This window comes from Triticum dicoccoides, chromosome 5B (assembly GCF_002162155.2).
Source record: "Triticum dicoccoides isolate Atlit2015 ecotype Zavitan chromosome 5B, WEW_v2.0, whole genome shotgun sequence".
In the NCBI taxonomy this organism is placed as follows: Eukaryota; Viridiplantae; Streptophyta; class Magnoliopsida; order Poales; family Poaceae; genus Triticum; species Triticum dicoccoides.
This window is the reverse complement of record NC_041389.1, coordinates 459,765,936-459,777,351: the sequence shown is the minus strand read 5'-3', so window position 1 is coordinate 459,777,351 and position 11,416 is coordinate 459,765,936. Positions and strand designations below refer to the sequence as shown.

Below are 11,416 nucleotides of genomic sequence, written 5' to 3'. Positions count from 1 at the left end.
AAAATCTTAGAAAATTCAAAAGATTGAAAACAAAAATTGATGGCAAAGAATGACAAATGTTTAAGTGCTTGCCAAGTTTCATCAGGGAATGCCATTCGTGGGTGCCCAGCAAAAAAAAACAATCAGCAATCTAAAATAGATTATTTCTTTGCCACGACTTTCACGAATGTCGTTCCCTGATGAAACTTGGCAAGCACTTAGAATATTTGCCGTTCTTTGCCACCATATTTTTTTGAATTTTTTGATTTTTTTAGATTTTACTATTCATGGTGGTATCGAAAGAGGTAAAACTCGGATGTGCACTTTCGGACACTTTTTTCATGAATGCAAATGACACTGACATATAGGTGATGTTTTTCTGAACATTTTGGTATCTTATTTACATTTTTTTGTTTTATTATGAATTAATTATGAAGTTTTCAAACTGATGGTTAAATGCTCAAAGGGCAAAAGCATAAGAGGAGCAAAGTGATTTGAACAGAACCAGTGACTTTTAAAAATTAGGGATGAAACAGACGAACAGGACACAACTAGGGGCATAAATCTAATTATCCCTAAATTAAAAAAAGAACACCGGAGCCTCTCTTTAGTCGCTCCTCTTCTGAAGGGCTTAAAAATAAAAATGGACAACACTGCCTTTCCTTTTATCTCTCCTGTGTCTTCCCAGTCGGCAGTCCATGGGGAAACAAACTCGGAGACAAAAAAAAAGGCCAACCTGGAGTGCCATAACGGACCAATAGAAAAACAATCTACATCTAGAGCACAAACGCAATGGGCCGACAAGAGCGACACAAACGCAGGTCACGCACGCTCGACGGGGATTAGAGGCTGGCACGAAAAAGCACAAACATATCGAACGGTGATGGAGTTGGATATGAGATAAGTATATTACTCCCTCCGTTTAAAAATAAGTGTTTTAACTTTATACTAACTCTAGTATAAATTTATACTAAGTGATACTTATTTTGAGACGGAGTAGATGTGAAATGGTAAATCTGAAATGGAAAACGTGGGACCTGTAACGGGAACAACTAAACGACCCTACGAAGCCGGCGGGAACATGCAACCGAAGCGCGGACCAACCAAACCAACCACCCGTGGGAGGACCGAAACTGGGAGGAAGTCGTCCAAGTCCACCGCAACACCAACCGCGTCGGCTGCCAAGACAACGCGTCTTCACTTCACCCGTCCCCCATCTCCTCCCCCTTGTGCCCCTATAATATCCCCTCCCATCCCCATTCCATTCCCACACAGCAATCAACGGCGTTCCCCACTCCCCATTCTCCCTCTCTCCGATCGCCCATCTCCGCTCATATGGCCACCGAGGTCCTCCGCCCGCACAACATCCTGCAGCCGCAGACGCAGAGGATCCGCGCCGCGCACCGGAGGCCCAGCAACCCCGGCACCACCAGGAGGTCTCCTCCTCCACCGGCCACGGCGGTCTCGACGACCGGCCGGAGACACCATGGAAGGCCTTCCTCTTCTTCTTCCTCGTACGGGAAGGTGACGTCTGCGGCCGCTCCGGCGAGGCGCCCCGCGGTGGAAGTGTACGCCGGCCCGGCCTTCTCCGCCGCGTCCCCCGAGCCGAGCTCGCTGCCGCTGCCGCAGTTCCCGCTCCAGAAGCCCGCGGCCGCCGTCAACGACGCCGCCACGCGTGACCTCAGGCGCATGCTGCGCCTCGAGTAGCTCGCTAGCCCGGTGCCAGCTAGTGGACATGAGCTGTATGTTAGTTTAGTTCTAGCAGCAATCGTCGTTGAGTGGTGCGGCCGCGCGCAGCAAGGCCTCTGGCTCGGTTTTATTGTGTGGCCGGCGGTATGGTGCGCGGAGGCCGTGGGCTCCGACGACGGCTGTCTGGAATGAGCACAGCCAGCGATGTGACCATGGACCGGCGTGATGTAATTACAAGTAGAATCCCAAGTCCAAGAATGCCTACATATATGCACGACCACCTCCTTAATCCCCTTTGTCTCTAGTTAGCACGCAGATGCCAAATGGCCAAAGTTAAAGGCTAAGATTATTTTCTGTTCATGTTGATTAAAAGAAGTTTATGTGTTTCAATCATGATGATTTGAATTAGTCACATCCAAATAAAGTGACTATGATTTCAGTTGGTCACGCCACCCGGCAGGCTGCTCGGCCAACTTACATATTCCCTGGGTCCGCCAAAGAGTGGACGTCTGGATTTTCTAAGACAAAATAAGGATTTTACAAAAACAGCCCCTCAACCACTCAATTAAGGTGCCACTGCTTTGATTCCTGCATATGATAAATGAGAAGGGAGAAGTAAAACACAACTTTACCAATAGAATTTGCTCCCGCCACAATACTTCTCGCCAGCTACAACTAGTACTACTCCATATTATAGAAATGTGGCGTCAGATTGTAGAAATTAGAGGCGCCAGATTACAAATTTAGTAGATGAAGTGACTGTACTGGCAATAAAGCCATCACACTTGCACGAAGTAAAACAACACACACATATCATGGCCATTGACTTGAACATAACACTAGGAGAGGGGGAAGATGAACATGGGCCGCCCTTGCATGAAGAAGTGCCCCAGGTTGGCCATCACTTTGATCTGAACATGAACCTAGGTACATCTTGATCATCTTTTCATTTGTTCCCCTTGATCATGTGCACATGCTGATGATTCTTCTTCGTCGTAGAGGATGAACATGAGGCTGCCTTGCATGAAGAACCCCAGGTCGGTTTTGGCCTCACTTGCATGAAATGCTACAGGCTGGCCATCAATTCACCGGAAAAGATGAACATGAGCTTTCCTTGCATGGAGAAGTACCACTGGTAGGTCGTCACTTCGATTTGAACATGAACCCAGGTACATCTTGATCATCTGCACATGTTCAATTCTTCTGCATACTGTAGCTAATCCTGATGGTGTCTTCATGTTGAAGATGAACATGAGTCCGACATTGCCCATGGAGAAGAGGAACATGAGGCTGATGTTGCCCATGGAGAAGAGGACCTGCATGAATCGAGTTAGTAAAATAATTTAGTTAGCACAATTGAATGTTTAATTACGATCTTATTCAACCACTCACATAACCTCACCTTGTAGACGATGAACTGGAAGACCAAGGTGGTTTTTCTAGAGCATGGAAGAGGAAGTGCAAGCAATGGATGAAGCTCTAGATAACCTTCATGTTGACCAGGAGGACTATGGTGTGTATGCCGGCGATATAGAGATTCAGTTTGACGAAGAAGTGTAAGTGCATCTAGTGCCATCCCTAGTTGGTTTTGGAGTATTGACGACAAACTTGGTTGAGGGACTAATGTGTTTGTGAGAATTGCAGGATAACACAGGTATTAGTCCCATATTGATTCAGTTTACCTACCAAAGATGACCCCTAAAAATGTGTAAAGACATTGAAGACAATGGTGGTCTGTGAAGACATTCACATTGAAGACTATGACAAGAGAAGACATCACGTGAAGACTATGGAGTGCGAAGACATAGTTGTTTCGTAGTTTTCTTTTCTTCTTTGTTGAGTCATAGGAACCACAGTACTGTTAAGTGGGGTCCAAGTGAAAAAATTCAGAGTGACTGATGTGATGCTCAACCAAATCATATGTCTTCGAGCGAAGACAATGAGAGCAAATCTTATCCAGAGCTGGATGAGTCAGCTTGGCTTGTAGCCCAAGTTAAGCTGTCGTGTGTGTTTGAAATCTGACCGTTGGACACGTGTCAGTTCCTTAGTGACCCAGGGTCATTTTGGACAAATCGGGTTGGGTTGCCTCATGGCTATAAATAGCCCACCCCCTACACCATAAATAGGTGGCTGCTCAGAGTTAGTGCGCGGCTTTTATCGTTTGGGAGCAACCCACCTCCGAAGCTTTTGAGAGAGAATCCTTGCGAGGACAAAGCCCAAAACACCCAGAGCCAAAGAGTGTTAGGCATCACTGAAGTCTTTCTGTCCGCGTGATCTGAAGACTTATTACACTTGAGGACTTTGAATCCTCCAGCCGGTTAGGCGTCACGTTCTGAGCATCCAAGAGTCATTGTGGATTGCCGGTGAACGAAGTCTGTGAAGGTTTGGAAGTCTCCCTTGAAGACTTACCAGAGTGATTGGGCGAGGACTAAGTGTTCTTAGCTCAAGGAGAATAAGGTGAAGACACGGTCTTCTGAGTTGAATCTCAGCCTGCCTAACCAAACGTACAGTTGTCACAGCAACTGGAACTGGTCCAACAAATCCCTGTCCTCTCCGAGCAACTGGTTCTATCCTTCCTCTCTCTCCTTACTTACAGTTTGTCTTCGTGAAGTCTTTGCCCACTTGCCTGATCTGATTGACTTCACTGTGTGAAGACTGTTTTCTGTTTGGCTTCATACTATCTTCCAACCTGATCCATACTACCTAGCTGCTGATAGTCTTCGTGCTTTCACTATATTGCTTACTTGACTATGGCTTGTCTAGGGTAGTCTATCTTCCGCTGCATGTCAATAGGTTCATTTCTATCATTTGTCTTCATAACACTCCTATTTTGAAGACTTTCATAAAAATCGCCTATTCACCCCCCCTCTAGTCGAATACTAGCACTTTCAATTGGTATCAAAGCAAGGTGCTCCCTTGTTCTGTGTGATTCGGTTTAACCACCCGGAGTTTAGCTATGTCGACTGCAGGGATAATCAAGGTCTCCGCTGCGTGCCCTGTCTTTGATGGAACTGATTACCCCTACTGGAAGAATAAGATGCGTATGCATCTTGAAGCCATTGACGTCAATCTCTGGTATGTCTTCAAGAACGGTGTTCCCAAGGCCGGTGAAGGTGTTATTCGTGCTGATGTCAAGAAGTTCATCCAACTGGACTCAACTGCCAAGAACATTATCTGTGGTCATCTGACTAAAGGACAGTATGGTCGTGTGAGTGCTCTGGAAACTGCGAAGTTAGTCTGGGACTGGCTTTCCAAGGTCAATGAAGGCGTCTCAACACAGAGAGATTCAAGGATCAGTATTCTTCGCAATCTCTTCAACCACTTCAAGAGAAATGACAATGAGAATGTCCAGCTCACATTTGATTGCCTCACTGATATCACCAATGAGCTTCATGCACTCGGCGCCACTGAGATCACCAAGCACGAAATCATCAACACACTTTTCAGGTCACTTGACAGCTCATTTGACACACTGGCCCTGATGATTCAAGAGCGCCCTAACTTCAAGACTCTCGATCCGTCTGACATACTTGAGAGGCTCAACACACATGAGTTCCAGCTATCTGAGAAAAGAGATATCTATGGTCCCAACTATGGCCATACTCGCGCTTTGAAGGCAAAGGTTGTTTCCTCATCTGAAGAAGAATCTGACTGCAGTTCCGGGGATCCTGAAGATATTGGAAAGGAGCTTGCTATGCTTGTGAAGAAGTTCTAGAAGTTCGCCAAGAAGAAAGACTTCAGAAAGTCTTCAAGATCCAGCTCAAGGAATGATGAAGCTTCTGTTGGAAATATGCCCTAGAGGCAATAATAAAATGATTATTATTATATTTCCTTGTTCATGATAATTGTTTACTATTCATGATGTAATTGTATTGACCAGAAACCATGATACATGTGTGAACACATAGACTACAACATGTCCCTAGTGAGCCTCTAGTTGACTAGCTCGTTGATTAACAGATGGTCATGGTTTCCTGACTATGGACATTGGATGTCATGATAACGGAATCACATCATTAGGAGAATGATGTGATGGACAAGACCCAATCCTAAGCATAGGACAAGATCGTGTAGTTTGTTTGCTAAAGCTTTTCTAATGTCAAGTATCAGTTCCTTAGACCATGAGATTGTGTAACTCCCGGGTATCGTAGGAGTGCTTTGGGTGTACCAAACGTCACAACGTAACTGGGTGACTATAAAGGTGCACTGCAGGTATCTCCGAAAGTATTTGTTGGGTTGGCACAAATTGAGACTGGGATTTGTCACTCCGTATGACGGAGAGGTATCTCTGGGCCCACTCGGTAATGCATCATCATAATGAGCTCAATGTGACTAAGTGCTTAGTCACGGGATCATGCATTACGGAATGAGTAAAGTGACTTACCGGTAACGAGATTGAACGAGGTATTGGGATACCGACGATCGAATCTTGGGCAACATACCGATTAACAAAGGGAATTGTATGAAGGATTACTTGAATCCTCGACATCGTGGTCCATCCGATGAGATCATGATGGAACATGTGGGAGCCAACATGGGTATCTAGATCCCGCTGTTGGTTATTGGCTGGAGAGCTGTCTCGGTCATGTCTGCGTGATTCCCGAACCCGTAGGGTCTACACACTTAAGGTTCGATGACGCTAGGGTTATAAGGAAGATTTGTATGTGATTACCGAATGTTGTTTGGAGTACCGGATGAGATCCCGGATGTCACGAGGAGTTCCGGAATGGTCCGGTGGTGAAGATTTATATATGGGAAGTCGTCATACGGTCACAGGAAATATTCGGGGGTATACCGGTATTGTAGCAGGACCACCGGAGGGGTTCCGCGGGTCCACCGGGAGAGGCCACCTGTCTCGGAGGGCCTCATGGGCTGTAGGTGCAACGGAACCATCCCCTAAGAGGGCTGGCGCCACCCCCCCAAGGGCCCATGCGCCTAGGGTTGGGAGGGAACCCTAAGGGGAGCACCCCCCCTTGCTTGGGGGGCAAGCCCCCTCCCCGTTGGTCGCCGCCCCCCTCTAGATCCCATCTAGACGGGTCGGCCCCCCTTCCCCCTTCTCCCTATAAATAGAGGGGTGGAGGGAGGGGTGCAGGACCTTATCCAAGGCGCAACCCCTCCCCTCCCCAACACCTCTCCTCCTCCGCGCGAGCTTGGCAAAGCCCTGCCGGAGAACTGCCACTCCATCACCACCACGCCGTCGTGCTGCTGTTGGAACCATCTTCCTCAACCTCTCCCTCCTCCCTGCTGGATCAAGGCACAGGAGACGTCACCGGGCTGCACGTGTGTTGAACGCGGAGGTGCTGTTGTTCGGCGCTAAGATCGGAATCCACCACGATCTGAATCGCTTCGAATACGACACCTTCATCCGCGTTCTTGCAACGCTTCCGTCTCGCGATCTTCAAGGGTATGAAGATGCACTCCCCTCTCTCTCGTTGCTAGTTACTCCATAGATTGATCTTGGTGAAGTGTAGAAATTTTTTAATTTCTGCAACGATCCCCAACAGTGGTATCAGAGCCAGGTTTATGCGTAGTTTCTTTGCACGAGTAGATCACAAGTTTGTTATGCGCATTGATTTTGTCAATTTACTTGCCACTACTAGTCTTATCTTGTTTCGGCGGCATCATGGGATGAAGCGGCCCGGACCGACCTTACACGTACGCTTACGTGAGACAGGTTCCACCGACTGACATGCACTAGTTGCATAAGGTGGCTAGCGGATGTCTGTCTCTCCCACTTTAGTCGGATCAGATTCGATGAAAAGGGTCCTTATGAAGGCTAAATAGCAATTGGCATGTCGCATTGTGGTTTTTGGCGTAGGTAAGAAATGTTCTTGCTACAAATCTATAGCAGCCACATAAAAACTTGCAACAACAATTAGAGGACGTCTAACTTGTTTTTGCAGCATATGCCATGTGATGTGATATGGCCATAAAGGATGTGATGAATGAAATATATGTGATGTATGAGATTGATCATGTTCTTGTAATAGGAATCACGACTTGCATGTCGATGAGTATGACAACCGGCAGGAGCCATATGAGTTGTCTTTATTTATTGTATGACCTGCGTGCCATTGAATAACGCCATGTAATTACTTTACTTTATTGCTAAACCGTTAGCCATAGTAGTAGAAGTAATAGTTGGTGAGACAACTTCATGGAGACACAATGATGGAGATCATGATGATGGAGATCATGGTGTCATGCCGGTGACGACGATGATCATGGCGCCCCGAAGATGGAGATCAAAAGGAGAAAAATGATATTGGACATATCATGTCACTATTTGATTGCATGTGATGTTTATCATGTTTTTGCATCTTATTTGCTTAGAACGATGGTAGCATAAATAAGATGATCCCTCATAATAATTTCAAGAAAATGTTCCCCCTAACTGTGCGCCGTTGTGAAAGTTCGTTGTTTTGAAGCACCATGTGATGATCGGGTGTGATAGATTCTAACATTCACATACAATGGGTGTAAGCTAGATTTACACATGCAAAACACTTAGGTTGACTTGACGAGCCTAGCATGTACAGACATGGCCTCGGAACACAAGAGACCAAAAGGTCGAACATGAGTCATATAGAAGATACGATCAACATGAAGATGTTCACCGATGATGACTAGTCCGCCTCACGTGATGATCGGACACAGCCTAGTTGACTTGGATCATGTATCACTTAGATGACTAGAGGGATGTCTATCTGAGTGGGAGTTCATTAAATAATTTGATTAGATGAACTTAATTATCATGAACTTAGTCTAAAACTTTTTGCAATATGTCTTGTAGATCAAATGGCCCACGCTAATGTTGCCCTCAACTTCAACGCGTTCCTACAGAAAACCAAGCTGAAAGACGATGGAAGCAACTATACGTATTGGGTCTGGAACTTGAGGATCATCCTCATAGCTGCCAAAAGAGCATATGTCCTAGATGCACCGCTAGGTGAAGCACCCGTTTTCCCAGCAACTCAAGACGTTATGAACGCCTAGCAGTCGCGTAGTGATGATTACTCCCTCGTTCAGTGCGGCATGCTTTACAGCTTAGAACCGGGGCTCCAAAAGCGTTTTGAGCAGCACGGAGCATATGAGATGTTCCAAGAGCTGAAAATGGTTTTCCAAGCTCATGCCCAGGTCAAGAGATATGAAGTCTCCGACAAGTTCTACAGTAGTAAGATGGAGGAGAATAGTTCTGTCAGCGAGCACATACTCAAAATGTCTGGGTAGCACAACCGCTTGTCTCAGCTGGGAGTTAACCTCTCGGATGACGCGGTCATTGACATAGTCCTTCAGTCGCTCCCACCTAGCTACAAGAGCTTTGTGATGAACTACAATATGCAGGGGATGGTGAAAACCATTCTTGAGGTATTTTCGATGCTGAAATCAGCGGAGGTGGAGATCAAAAAGGAACATCAAGTGTTGATGGTCAATAAGACCACTAGTTTCAAGAAAGGCAAGGGTAAGAAGAACTTCAAGAAGGATGGCAAGGGAGTTGCCGCGCCCAATAAGCCAGTTGCCGGGAAGAAGTCAAAGCACGAACCCAAACCTGAGACTGAGTGCTTTTATTGCAAGGGAAACGATCACTGGAAGCGGAACTGCCCCAAGTACTTAGCGGACAAGAAGGCCGGCAGCACCAAAGGTATATGTGATATACATGTTATTGATGTGTACCTTACCAGTACTCGTAGTAGCTCATGGGTATTTGATACCGGTGCGGTTGCTCATATTTGTAACTCAAAACAGGAGCTGCGGAATAAGCGGAGACTGGCGAAGGACGAGGTGACGATGCACGTCGGGAATGGTTCCAAGGTCGATGTGATCGCCGTCGGCACGCTACCTCTACATTTACCTACGAGATTAGTTTTAAACCTCAATAATTGTTATTTAGTGCCAGCTTTGAGCATGAACATTGTATATGGATCTCGTTTAATGCGAGATGGCTACTCATTTAAATCCGAGAATAATGGTTGTTCTATTTATATGAGAGATATGTTTTATGGTCATGCCCCGCTAGTCAATGGTTTATTCTTAATGAATCTCGAATGTGATGTTACACATATTCATAGTGTGAATACCAAAAGATGTAAGATTAATAATGATAGTCCCACATACCTGTGGCACTGCCGCCTTGGTCACATTGGTGTCAAACGCATGAAGAAGCTCCATGCAGATGGACTTTTGGAGTCTCTTGATTACGAATCATTTGACACGTGCGAACCATGCATCATGAGCAAAATGACCAAGACTCCGTTCTCCGGAACAATGGAGCGAGCAACCAACTTATTGGAAATTATACATACTGATGTGTGTGGTCCAATGAGCGTTGAGGCTCGCGGTGGCTATCGTTATGTTCTCACCCTCACTAATGACTTAAGTAGATATGGGTATGTCTACTTGATGAAACACAAGTCTGAGACCTTTGAAAAGTTCAAGGAATTTCAGAATGAGGTGGAGAATTAACGTGACAGAAAAATAAAGTTCTTGCGATCAAATCGTGTGGGATAATATTTAAGTCACGAGTTTGGTACACACTTAAGGAAATGTGGAATTGTTTCACAACTCACCCCTCCTGGAACACCTCAGCGTAACGGTGTGTCCAAACGTCGTAATCGCACTCTATTGGATATGGTGCGATCTATGATGTCTCTTACCGATTTACCGCTATCATTTTGGGGATACGCTTTAGAGACAACTACATTCACTTTAAATAGGGCACCGTCTAAATCCGTTGAGACGACACCGTATGAATTATGGTTTGGGAAGAAACCTAAGCTGTCGTTTCTAAAAGTTTGGGGATGCGATGCTTATGTCTAGAAACTTCAACCTAAAAAGCTCGAACCCAAGTCGGAAAAATGTGTCTTCATAGGATACCCTAAGGAAACCATTAGGTATACCTTCTACCTCAGATCCAAAGGCAAGATCTTCATTGCCAAGAACAGGTCCTTTCTAGAGAAAGAGTTTCTATCGAAAGAAGTAAGTGGGAGGAAAGTGGAACTTGATGAGGTACTACCTCTTGAACCGGAAAGTAGCGCAGCTTAGGAAGATGTTCCTATGGTGCCTGCACCGACTAGAGAGGAAGTTAATGGTGATGATCAAGGTACTCCGGATCAAGTTGCTACTGAACTTCGTAGGTCCACAAGGACACGTTCCATACCAGAATGGTATGGCAACCCTGTCCTGGAAATCATGTTGTTAGACAACAGTGAACCTTCGAACTATGAAGAGGCAATGGCGGGCCCAGACTCCAACAAATGGCTTGAAGCCATGCAATCCGAGATAGGATCCATGTATGAAAACAAATTATGGACTTTGACAGACTTGCCCGATGATAGGCGAGCGATAGAAAATAAATGGATCTTTAAGAAGAAGACGGACGCGGATGGTAATGTTACCATCTATAAAGCTTGACTTGTCGCTAAGGGTTATCGACAAGTTCAAGGGGTTGACTACGATGAGACTTTGTCATCCATAGTGAAGCTGAAGTCCGTCCGAATCATGTTGGAAATTACTGCATTCTATGATTATGAGATATGGCAAATGGACGTCAAAACGGCATTCCTTAACGACTATCTTAAGGAAGAATTGTATCTGATGCAACCGGAAGGTTTTGTCGATCCTAAGAATGCTAACAAGGTATGCAAGCTCCAGTGATCCATCTATGGGCTGGTGCAAGCATCTCGGAGTTGGAACATTCGCTTTGATGAAATGATCAAAGCGTTTGGGTTTATGCAGACTTATGGAGAAG

General features: G+C 45.7%; 1 protein-coding gene across 1 annotated transcript; it reads left to right on the top strand.

The window, feature by feature from the left end:
- The first annotated feature begins 1,233 nt into the window (after positions 1–1,233).
- Positions 1,234–2,080, top strand: LOC119310804. The gene has a single exon (XM_037586422.1). It carries the CDS (start codon positions 1,315–1,317, stop codon positions 1,684–1,686), a length of 372 nt encoding a protein of 123 aa, XP_037442319.1. The 5' UTR covers positions 1,234–1,314; the 3' UTR covers positions 1,687–2,080.
- Positions 2,081–11,416: the final 9,336 nt, after the last annotated feature.